The sequence below is a fragment of the Chelmon rostratus genome, chromosome 8 (genome assembly GCF_017976325.1).
Source record: "Chelmon rostratus isolate fCheRos1 chromosome 8, fCheRos1.pri, whole genome shotgun sequence".
Classification (NCBI taxonomy): Eukaryota; Metazoa; Chordata; class Actinopteri; order Chaetodontiformes; family Chaetodontidae; genus Chelmon; species Chelmon rostratus.
The window spans coordinates 10,626,815-10,639,396 of NC_055665.1; the positions used below are offsets into that span (position 1 = coordinate 10,626,815).

General features: G+C 40.4%; 1 protein-coding gene across 3 annotated transcripts; it reads right to left on the reverse strand.

Moving 5' to 3' along the window:
- Positions 1 to 273: 273 nt before the first annotated feature.
- On the reverse strand, positions 274 to 11,748 carry pex5 (peroxisomal biogenesis factor 5). Of its 3 annotated transcripts, XM_041941940.1 has the most exons (17): positions 11,534 to 11,748; positions 9,351 to 9,507; positions 9,161 to 9,199; positions 8,883 to 9,000; positions 8,632 to 8,778; positions 8,334 to 8,418; positions 7,403 to 7,493; positions 6,993 to 7,115; positions 5,832 to 5,945; positions 5,368 to 5,451; positions 4,899 to 5,018; positions 4,540 to 4,683; positions 4,305 to 4,375; positions 3,553 to 3,774; positions 3,210 to 3,375; positions 2,952 to 3,109; positions 274 to 1,475 (listed from the first exon to the last, which is right to left on the reverse strand). In XM_041941940.1, the coding sequence occupies exons 2-17, from the start codon at positions 9,462 to 9,464 to the stop codon at positions 1,229 to 1,231; spliced, it is 2,043 nt and encodes a 680-aa protein (XP_041797874.1). In that variant the 5' UTR covers positions 9,465 to 9,507; positions 11,534 to 11,748; the 3' UTR covers positions 274 to 1,228. The 3 variants fall into 3 exon arrangements, with proteins under 3 accessions (XP_041797874.1, XP_041797875.1, XP_041797876.1); XM_041941941.1 differs by lacking the exon at positions 5,832 to 5,945; XM_041941942.1 differs by lacking the exons at positions 5,832 to 5,945; positions 6,993 to 7,115.
- Positions 11,749 to 12,582: the final 834 nt, after the last annotated feature.

Here is a 12,582-nt window from a genome sequence, read left to right on the forward strand (position 1 = left end):
CTCTTCAGCTTTATTTTGAACAAAAAGAGTTTTAGTTCAAAATTAAGCTGTTCTATTATGTTATTGTTATTATTCCTAACACAAAATAAATAAAATCTACATTCTCAGTGCAAGTGCTTCCAAAAAAAAAAAATACTGCCATCTGTTGTTTGGTGTCAGACTTGTTAAATAACTTGTTAAATAAGTCAACAGCTCTCCTCGCTTTTCTAATAGCACTCAAGTCAAGTCATTTTTGTCTACTGAGGAAAAAAAAATCACCAACAGATGTTTGGAATCAAAGCTTTATTGCTGAATATTATATTAAACATTGCAGTCAGGATTTAACTAGCCTGAAAACAATTATAGTGCAACAATTATGTTACAATACACAATATGGCATTTAGCATTATTTTACAATGAAGCAAATTGTTTTACAAGAGTGATATGAAAAAGAGCAAGAGAGGGAGGAGCCCAGAGAGATCATTCTAGTGATATTACAATTATATGATCTTATCATCCAATGTAGGATTAATATTCCCCGCCAAAACCAACATACACACACACACACACACACACACACACACACACACACACGCACTAACACGCACGCGCACACATAACATAAGAGTAACAGTCCCGCTGGTTGTCAGTTCATCGTCCTGGCTGCTAATTGATTACTACAAAATTAAATAAAATATATATAAAAAAGAAACAAGCTGCTGTAGCACTTCTGATTAGTATTTGTACTCTGGACCGGCCTAATCCTTCACCAGGGAGCACTTTTGATAAAGCAGTGCTCTTTTCAATGTTACAGCAATATTGTACCTTTAATCTACATAACCGTAGTGAGTATAAAGTTCGACCTACAACCTCTCCATCATTTACTTTCATCATTGAGAGCAAATTTCAAATCAAAGTGACATTTCATTAAACCTAGCTCTCCAGATCAACACAGTTGGTAGAAATGTGAGGACTGTCAAACATGTCAAATACAGTGACATGACTGTATTACTGCTGGCTGCGTCTTCCAGGTAGAGACTAATACTGCAATATTTGATGAAAGTCATTTAAACGCACATGATCACAAGATGATGTCTCTAGGATGGTGGATAATTCACAGTGTCTTCCTCCTCCATTTCTCTGGAACCGTTAGCACTCCGATTCCTCTCTGCTTCATTCAGTCACCCAGACATTTACCTCCCAGCGACACACACTCACACTCAATAAACCCACCCCCCCTGGCTGGTCCTCATTCAGTCCCACCGTCCACCTCTCTCTGGCAAAAGTGAGCCAGCAATGTGTCCAAGTCCCTGCGGTCAGCAGCAGTGTACAGAGAGCTCTCTCCCATCATGCTGAGGGCCATGCGCAGGGTGGACCAGATGTTGTCGGACATCACGGTGGCTGCGGCACCTCCAGGCCCCCTCGCAGCTCTCGCGCCATCCCCGGCAGCCTGGCGTTGTAGGGATAGAGCTTCAAGGAAGTGCTCCACTGCCTCTCTGAGGTTAGAGGAGAAAGAAAATGGGACAGGATGAACAACAGCTAATTTTAACTGTATCCGAACCCCAAGCAGTTTCTAGGCTCCTGTAACATTTTTATGGAAACAGCACAATAGTGGCTAGTAGAACTCAAAAATATTTTTTGTGCAGTGTAACAGTTAAAATGCCATAAGTCACAAGAAACAACAAAAAAAAATTAATGCAAGTCGAATTTTCTTTGATAATTTATTTTATCAAAGAAAAGACATCTATATGTACAACATTTTTGTTGCCACAAGTGTTGCCAATATTGAAAAAAGGTGGGTGGGGGGTTATGTTATACATAGATTTTACTCCCGTATATCTCCTCTCTGCTGTGTGTTTACAGAACCTGCATTTTGGTCGACTTTCCACGGGAATTTTTGACCAACAGTCATGTGACAAAAATTCAAACAGACAAAAGGTATGGATGAAATATCCCTGTTCTAAGCTTAGATTTGGTTATTTTTCCTGAAGGAAAAGTGTTTGTCCCATATGATCCATTCAAGCACCACCTCATATTTGAAAATCTAATGATGATTTCTGTTTTTACAGTTTCTGGCTATTATAAATGGTGCAAAACAGCACAGTTTTGTGAGTGCACCAATTTACCGGTCACTGATTATCTGACAAAACTGCTGTTGCCATCTAGTGGAAATAAAAACTATTGCATTACACCAGAGTTAGTAATGTACTAATATCAGAAAAGATACAGCATGCAAGCACAATCAAGTAAAATGTATGGACGTGCATAGATAATTTGCTGGTATTGAATTTGAAACTAACACTAGACAAATGTCGGAGTGATTTTTCTTTCTTTAAATGTTAGACATGTAAAGCAGAGTGATTGTGTGTTTTTTTCCTTAACACTCTGTATTGCAGCCTGTACAAAGAAATACCTGATCAAAACAACTGCATCTTTTATCAGTAATCAAATCCACTTCAGAACCTTTAGCCTGACAAATTGTATTGTGCAAACTCGATGCTCATTTCACCCATTTTACACAAAGATATGAGGTATATCATCTGTATCTTCCATTTATTTGTTTAGTTTACTGGGCCACATAATAATTCTACAACCTCGAGCCCAAAAAACTTGGCATGCTGAGTGAAACATAAATAAAACAGAATGTGAAAATTTGCTAATCCTTTTTGACATATACATGACTGTATAAAGAATATATCTACATAGGCTCGAGAACACTTTTTAAAACCTTTGTCAGTAAACACAGTTCTTTGCAAATGATTGCATCTGGAATCAGGGCTGTATAATTATTGTCGTACATTTATCCAAAGTTCCTAAGTTTGTCTGAATGGGGAGTAAATCAATCATGGAATCAGTCTAATGTAACAGTAAGCAGTTAACGTAGGTGTGGTAACTGCAACCAAAAACATCCATTTTAAATTCAGTTTTTCAAACAAAATACACATCCACAAACCACAGATTTCCTCCCTGACCTGTGTGCTCCGAGGTTGACGCAGCTGATTCCCAAGTTGTAGCGACTGCGGACGAAACCTGGCTGCAGTTCCAGAGCTCGCCTGTAGGCGGCCACAGCCTCCTCTGAGCGGCTGCCATTGGCTAGCGTGGCACCCAACTTATTCCACAGCAGGTAGTCCTGATGGACACAAAAGACAAAAAGGAGAGAACTTAGAAACAAACAGAGCACACAGTGTGAGGACAGACGTTAGGATCTCAGCCCTGGCTTCTAAACGAACCTGTGGTGTGACAGAGAGAGCAGCGCTGAAACAGTCCACCGCCTTGTCGTACTCCCCACTGAGGTTGAAGAGAACTCCCAGACCACACTGCAGCTGGGGGTCCACCTGGGCGGGATCAGAGTTGGCTGCATGCAGGAACAGGGACTGGACATCAGTGAACAAAGATCTGTGCAGGAAAAACAAAAAGAGCAGAGAAGCAAAGAGAATGAGAGCCAGAAGATATTACAGCATATTCCAAACATTTTAGGATTACTGCATCTGTGTGCTCTGTTTTAAACATGAAATCTCTCTGAATCCTGTGTGTGTGTGTGTGTGTGTGTGTGTGTGTGTGTGAGATACTCACTCTGGCAGCAGTGACCCGAACCGCTCCCTCTCCTTGTCTCTTTCTCTGGCACCGTCCTTTTGACGTTCGCGCTCATTCTGCTCCCACACAGAACGGTATTTTGGATTGTGCTTCAGCCAGTCGCGAAGAGTCTCACAGGCCTGCCTGTGCAGCGATTCGTTAGTGAAACTGACAGCCAACGCCATCAGAGCAGTCAGGTTGTCGTTCTTCAGCTCTATACATCTAACGAAGGAAGAGGAGGCAAAGGCAGAGGAAAAAAGTCAGAGGGACCAACAATTTTCTTGCCGTGACAATGACATGCTTTCAGTCGAGACAGCAAATGTTACATGTGGCCACAGACACAAAAACCTGACCTGAAAGATCGCTATCAACTACTACTATGCATTAATTTGGTAACAGGATAGAAACAATTTCCATGATTGACTCATTTTGCTTTTTATGCAACAATTTGATTTTTGTCATGGACGTTTACTCAAAACAGACATTAGAACATCTATAACCTGCAGTCATGGAGCTCATTATTATATTACTAACAGGTGAATCAGGACTAATTCCAATATACAAAAAGTGTATCATAACATTCTTAATGTTTTTAAAGAAAACAGGTGACTAATAGATCCTCCAGAGAAACTGTTAATGTCCTGCAAACTCAGATGTACAAGTTATGTTTTGCCTCTGTTACAAAATACAGATTATCTGTTTCACATCCGATGTGATGGTTTATGAAGCATTTTGCAATTCTGATTACTCACCTGCGGAGGGCGCTGATGGCAGCAAATTCTTGCTCATTCTCTGCCTGACAGGTTCCCAGATATTGCCATGCCTGCAATTCAATGAAATGCGCACACACACACATGCGCACACAGCGTCATTACAATATAATCATAATTATCAGAGAATTTTTTGGGCTGTTTTCACATTTATTATTCAGAGGGTGATCAAAGAATTAGAAAAATGCAAACGAAAGTCAGGCTAGAAAAGTCTTACCAGCTGGTTGTCTGGTTCTCTCTGTACAGCACTTTCAAAGAAGCGTACGGCACCCGGGATGTCCCCTGCCTCCATCCTCTTCACTCCCTCTGACAAAGGGTCCGGGTGGGATAAGTAGGGGTTGTCTTCTTCAAACTGATACCCCTGGGTCAAACACAAGAAAAACATGCAGCCTGCTCAGAGTTTGTGTACTATTGTACTAACACAGCATCATGCAGGATCAGGTAAACGAACAGCATACTGTATGCTGTGTACTTTCAAACATCAAGTCGAGTTGTATGTCCACAAATGTTGAAATCCTCATGTTTGTCCAACAGTTTTTCTCAGCAGATGCCTGTTCTCAGCAGGCTGACAGCTACCTTGTCATAAGAAGTGCTGAGTAGCTGATCGAAGTCAGACAGCCAGGGATGGCTCTCTGCATCCCTCTTGGCCATCTCCTCCCACTCCTGCTGCAGCTTCTCCCAGAAATCCACATCACTCTGACAATATGACAAGATACACATCATTACTTCACAGTATCCCTGCATCATATATCATCCTGTATTACAGACATATTTGACCTGGAGTGCATTGATGGCGCTTTGTAGCATAACTAGGAAAAAAAGAGAAAGACAGTGGTTTGTGTTTTTTTCCCCTCAAACAGGATTAAGTTACTATATCAAGGTCACCCTGCTAAACAATTAGTGTTTAGGCAAGTTTTCATGCCTATTCAATTTCTATTTTGAAACCTCGTCCTTCCAGGACATCGGTGTGCTTTAACCTCTACATTGCCACTGCTCCCAATTAATATACAACAATTTAGCATTAGCTCATTGATTTCCACCTCACCTCCACTGCAGCTTTAGCCTCTTGGAAATCCGGTCCTGATGTGGCGAACTCATCCACCCAGGCTTCAGCCGAGTCCACAGACACCTGAATGGCAATGAAGAGCAATGAAAGTGGTTGACTTGAGTCAGCAGGTGCTGCTGATGAAAACTGTTATTAGAGCTGAGGGTGGGGGACATTAAAAACAGGAAAAATATACAGGGAAATGAATGAAAAGGAGGAAAAGATGAAAGAAGAAACAACACAGAAGAAGCTAATTTTTTCCTACTCCTTTCTTACATTTCTTCCTAATTAACTCCTGATTTTTGAAAATGCACTCAACAGCAACAAAATAATGAAATGCTGCATGAATGTCACTGTTTGTGTGCAGGACAAAACTCTAGTACAACAAAAAGTTGCTAAACTTAAAGCAATAACTGCAGCTAAAGATGAAATACCTATCGCTGCGACGACCACAGAGGTCCTACCTGCCTGACGACCTTGGCCCACTGCTCTGCTTGTTTAGCTTTAACTTTCTCAATCTTCTCATTCCTCTCTGGGGGTTCCAAAGGAAGACTCCCGCCCCCCGTCTCCGTCAGGAACTATGGCGGGAGGCGAGGAGGGGTTGGCGGTGGGGAATGGGGCAATGTTTTGAGGAGGAGGGAGTTGTTGGTGAGGAGGTTTTTTGGAGGGGTGGGCGGAGTAGGAGTAATTTTAAGTAGGCGGAGTAGATGAATGGCAGTTGTTAATTGAGGGAATGGGAAGCCGAGAGTTCGTAGGCAGGTCAAAAAATGGGAAAAGTACATGTCAGAGTTAGAGGGCAAAAAAGTACAATGGAGCCTTGGTGAACAGATATTCATCAAAAACAGGACTGAGAGCTACACATGCACAGTATGATACGGAAGTCCATTTCTGCCAGGATAAAAAAAGAAAAAAGACGAAAAGGGAGTGTGAATGATAAAAATAAAAGACCTTAAGAAAACTATTTAGTGTTAAGTATGACTATTTCATGGATAATAACCAAAACATTATGATAGTAAGTCAAAATTATAAGATAACATTATGAAATAGTGAGTCAATAAGTTGATAAATTTCAATTTGTGAGTTAACATTTTTTATTTTTACTTTTTATCTCAATTGTGACTTCTGTCATAATTCTGACTGATCATGTTTAGTTTTTTCACTATTTTTTCTTTTCTTGGCCAAAATGGGCTTCCATAGTATCGTGATTTTAGGGGAAAATCTTGTCACAATCCAAAATCTGGCACCAGGCCTTTTTTCTCTGAACCGAATGAAGTGAAAGTAATCACTTACAACCCCAGTAAAATGAAAAACTGAAGGAAAACTGGGTCAAGATTGGAAATAACCACAGCTTGACTGTACACATTAAAAACTAAATGCATAAGAAGAGAAGCAGAGTCGTCTCTATGCTGAATAAATTCCATCTGCAATGCTGTGCAGCCTGGAGCTTCATATTACAGAGTAGAGTGGCTGCTTTTGGTTACATTTTTGGAAAATGTTACTCTGCATCAGATGCTGGCGTTATGAATCACAAGGCATGGCCTATACTGTGCAAAAGTGAACCAATGTGCTTCCAAAATGTACTCCCAGTTGCAACCATTCCCTCCTCAGTGGGCAGTGACTCGTACCTGGTTGAGGTTGGAGGCCCAGTTCTGAGCCTCCTGGGCCTGAGCTTTATCTGTGAGCTGTTTGTCTGTTCTGCTCTCCACTGTCACACTGCCCTCGCCAATCTGCCTAATGAATCGCAGGAACTACACAACAAAAAAAAATGATAGCAAAAAAGCATTACTAAGTGGTTAGGTATATGCTAATAAACTTCCTTTCTAAATCAACGAGTTTCTTTCCAACCTAAGACAATAACCTTGAAAAAACACAATAAACCAGTCATCTACCAGTTCACTAATGCTTCCAAAGAGCAACTCTACAAAAACGTTAAAGGAAAAAGAGAAAAGATATGGTGATAGACATGTAAAAAGGAATGACACGTGGTATAAAAAGGATCCAATAGCTGTCAGGTACACATCAAGTCGCAGCTCACCTCTGTGTTTTGTAACTTGGGGTCATCAACCTTTGAGACGATCTCATTGGCTGTCTGCCTGAGCTCCTCCCCTGGTTGATACTCTTTTGTCCTGTCAAATCATTAAGAAAAAGCTGTTAATATTATACTGTTAAGAAGTCAGAAGATAGAACCCCGATTCCAAAAAAGTTGGGATGCACTTCCAAATATATACACAATTGAAAACAGTTAAAGACTATGTTTAATGTTTTACCTTATCAGCTTCATTGATTCTTGTAAATAACGTACATGCTTGTTCTTAATTTGATAAGTTAGAGTATCATGATTGGGGTTAAAAAGGCTCAGTCGTCCACAAGCAAGGATGGAGCGAGGTTCACCACTTTGTGGTGGAGATTAATACATGGACTTGAGAACACATTTTGTTTGTAAATGATTGTTTATGTTTACGTTTTAAACAATGTCCCAATTTTTTGGAATTGGCGTTAACAGAAAAAACACTATCTTGTTCTGCAAATGTAGGATGGAACAAATCAATGAAGGCTGAAGGCTGTACTTTGCAGTGTTGTACATATCAGTTCTTCTGAGGTCAGTGCACTATGTTGATGATTAGACATCTTTAAGGCTGTTATTCTATATGTTAATTTCCACATCCTGTTCAGTTGCATCACTTCCTTCTGATGATAATCAGACAGGGGTGCACAAGGTTACATGTTTGAAAAAAGAAAATTCAATAGATGCATCCATTCATCAAGAAGATGAGACCATTATCAACGTTCAGACATGCATTCAAATCTGACATCCTTTGTCTACTTTTACCCATTCTTTTCACTCCCCCCACAAGTGCCTTTCTCCACATTTATTGCAGTGTTCCTTAAGTAGCTATTTATACAAGCCATTTTTTTAATCTGCATACTTTCAACACCCTATCCATGTCCCCATCCCCTGTTCTAACCATTCATTCTCCTTGTCTCCCAGGTCTCCCAGCCACAACTTCTCCTCCGACTGCTCCAGATACTCCTCTGCCCAGCGTCCAGGATCTAGAACAAAGAGAAAAAAAAATGAAAAAGCACAGTGGGTAGGCACATTGTAAAAGTGACCGACAATGCAAAAATAAAAGGATTTATCCGAGGCAAATTTGCTCTGATCTCTGTTAATCTGATGACACATGACAGACTGATGACGATTCCAGACAGACAACATGCACATCATGAGAAGTGTTTTCAGAGTGAAACACAGCAAACACAAGCTACCTGCAGCCTCAGCGATAAATTCTCTCGTCCAATCAGCATCTGCTGCGTCTCCAAGAGCAGTAAGCCCCGGTGCGGAGGCAGAGTCAGGACCTGAGAGGAATTCGGCCGCCCAGTCACCAGAGAGGGCCAACGCTGCCACATCTGGAGCTGTGAAATATGTGGTGCTTTAAAATGCTGGAAACAGTCTAGAAAGAAAATACCTGAACCTGGTATGCAAAACACATTAGAAAAAAAAAAATAATGAAGTTTACCTCTCTGTGGAGCCTGTCTGAAGCTCTGCTGGTCAATCTGCTGCATCTCCTCCAACAGCTGACCCATGTCAAATGTGTGTGGGGGGCGTGGGGGTGCCTGAAGGAACTCATTTACCAGCTGCAGCAAAAATAAAGACTTGTTATTACAGCTAATAAAGATTGTTCTAATTTTAGAGACAATATTAAGAAAATGCAGCCTAAAATATTACTAAATACTAAATATTACACAGTACTATGAACACAATATGCTGAATATTGAAAGGAACATGAGCACTGACCTCTTCTTCAGTTGCAATTTCTATGGCAGTCGGTGGAATCTGAGAAAAAAAAAAGGAAGAAATTAGGTAACAGAACAACTAGTGCCATGTCTGTTGTCAGTAAGACTGGAATATGTTCACTTTGTAGGAAATGATTGAGCTGATAAATTCTGCTACTTGATCTACTAATAGATATCTACAAATTACTCACTGTAGGTGTTGAGCGGTGTCGCCATGCCCCCCCTTCCTTGGTCATGTGACTGGTCAACTTCATGAGGGGATTGGCTCCCCCACATTCTGCCTCTACCAACTCCCGCATCGCCATGGCAACACAAGGACGAGGCAAACCCAATCAGACCACCTGAGAACTGAGAAGAGAATGAAAACACGTATTTTTGGATGACTGCACAAAATCCAATCTGTGTTCAAAACAGAAATTCACACTGAAGCACAGCATTGGATCGCTGAAGTGTGGTGCATTCAAGAACATCCAAGAGGTAAACTGCGCAGTATTAGGGTTAACTCCCAAATGGAGATGACAGCAGTTCAGGCCCCCGCTACAAATTGTACAAAAACAATCTGTCACCTCTTTAGAAATGTCATGAAAGCATGAAAAGTTTTGTTTTTCTAAAACAAATGGCAAGACACAATGCATCCAGAAACATTTGCCTACTCTAAAAATATGCAGAGATTTTTTTTCAGTTCACCACTAAAAAGTAATAAAAACACTTATTAGTATCTCAAATCACCCCTCAAAACATTTCTCAGACTTTCTGACAGGCTAAGCAAAGTGAAATCACTGCACAAATAGTCCCATGTCACGTAACCAAAGTCAAGCTCCATCTGCTGTTTTCCGTGTCATTTCCTGGCTGAGGGTGAACCATTAATAATGTGGATATGAAAGCCCGGCAGGCACAGGCATTCACTGCATACTTCACTCAGCTAGTCTGGTAAATTCAGAGGATTTTAGCTTTCAACCACACTGTTGCCTTCACAATGAGAAAAAAGACAACATTTAAGTCACCATATTGTTATTACCAAAACCAGACGATAACTAGTATCATGCAGGGCTGGGTACTGAACTAAATACTTCTTTGATAAGAACCACAAAATGCCTCCATAGCACTGAATATCAAAAAGCTGCAAAGTCTCGTCATCTTGTCATCTTATTCTTTAATGAGATGTATCTTGATTTAAAATAAATATTCTGCCAATTTTTTGGCGGGGAAATAGAGAAAATCTACCATTTGAGAAATGTGTCTTATTTTCAAGTGGCATGAAGAACATTTCCAAGAAAGGTACTGAATGTATCATGAAAATATTCAAAATGATACTCAGACCTATTATTATGTCAAATCATCTATATTATAATGATATTAGCTTGTATTTGTTCCGTTTTAATTTGATCACTCACCTGGTCCTATGACGATGATTTAGTCCCTAAATGCAAATGCTGAAAATAAGTCTATGTGGTCCATGAGGAAAACCTGCTGCTCAACTCACTGACCCATATCCAAGGATCCAGGGATGAACAGCTGACAAACTGCTGCACATGCTGTCCTACTCAACTTCTCTAACCCCCCTGGAGGAATACGTAATGGTTACAATTTCCATAACGAACTGTCATGAATAGAAGTTGATTTCCCTGTCTGCTATAGCAGTGTTCACCTAAAAACACTACAAAAAAAATAGTACAGGAGAGAGTTCATTCTACAGGTGGGTTATACATTTTATGATATTTTACTCCTACTGCTTCAAACAGCCGCTGTATGGTGATCAGGGTCAAAGTAAGAGGATTATACAGATATTAATAAACACACTATCACAGGCCACTGTGACACCTGCTTACTCGCTCTCTTACTGTTAGCACAAACCTAGACCACCTTCTTGCACATTACCTGTAGAAGTGTTTTGTCCTGCACGTTCACACATATTCCACTTTTACTGTGAGATTTTTTTTCAGGCAAATAAATAAATAAATAAATACATCACACTGTGCGCACCTGAAAGCAACCAAGCTCAGTCACAGGCTTTTACCTGTCAAACTGCTGTCATGTGCCAAACCAGTTAACCAGACAGGCAGCAGTGAGTGTACACTGATAGCTTTGTTTTGCACGAAGCTAACTGTGGCTTCACTCCGAAGCGGCAACATTAGCTTCGTAAACGCTCCTCAACGTAACGTTTCTCCTCTTATGTAGCTAACATGCTCATGCTCATTAAATAGCGACCCTAACGAAGAAGATTTTATGAAACAATGACCCTTTCAACAATAGCGAGTGTAGCTAGCGTTAGCTGACGGTGCTCGCTAGCTGCTGTAGGGCCAGTGCAGAGATCATTCCTGTCGTATGTAGCCACAGAGGCTTGAGCAGACGGGTAGCATGATGTTCATCTCACCGCCGACAGCAGCTGCTGTAGCCGAACCGTCAGTCCCTCCTCTCCGGTCTGTCGCCTCCGTCTGATTTCAGAATCGTGTCTCAGCAAAAGTAACCGCAGTCTCAAACCTCCCGGTAACCGTCTGAAACCAGCCGCTGTGTCTTATTGGCGCTTCTCTTTTATTTGACTACCTTTTTCCTCCATGACCCACAAGCACAAACCCCTTCACAGATCGCTTGGAGTGTCTCGTAACGTTACGATGGTTTCGTATTCTCAAACGGCCTTACGTAAGAAGATGTCAGGGCTTGAAAAAAAACGCAGTGAAACGGACGGAGCCTGAACTCACCTACAGTTGAAGGTTTTACGTACAAAAACAAATATGCGCAGGAGATGGAAGTCCAGCAAATCATCAGTGTAGCTGCCAGGTGCAAAAACTCCATTATGAAAAACAAAACTCGCAACTAAAACGTGGAATTTCACTGCTTTCTCTATTATTTTGTAATATAAACCTCTTATAGACCATTCTGCATAATGAGTGCTTTTGCTTTTCATATACTGCTGATACTTTTGTACTTTTAAGTAAATTGTGAATACAGTACTTTCACTGGTAAAGAAATACTATTATAATGCAGTAGCTGCTGTAAGTTTTTCTTAAGGGTCTGAACACTACTTTCAGCACTGATTATAAGCTGTATATTTTATAAGAACGTTATGTTTGCATCTTAAACTGAAAAGTAACTGGTAACGCCAGCTGCCAGACAGATGTAGTGCAGTAAAAAGTACAATATTTCCTTCTGAAAATTAAGATCTATAAAGTAGCATAAAATGGAAATGCTCAAGTAAAGTGCAAGTAACTCAATCCACAATTTTGCTGAAGTTCAATACTTGAGTGATCTGTAAATATGTCAGTATGGTACTCCACATACTGAATGTTGTATTAAACTAGCATGGACAGTATGTTTGTAATGTCTGACATTTGTACGAAATTTGTTATCGACTAAATAATAAGAGGAAAATATCAATATATTATACAAATTTTAAAACTATGTGATTCTTCTAAATTACTTTTC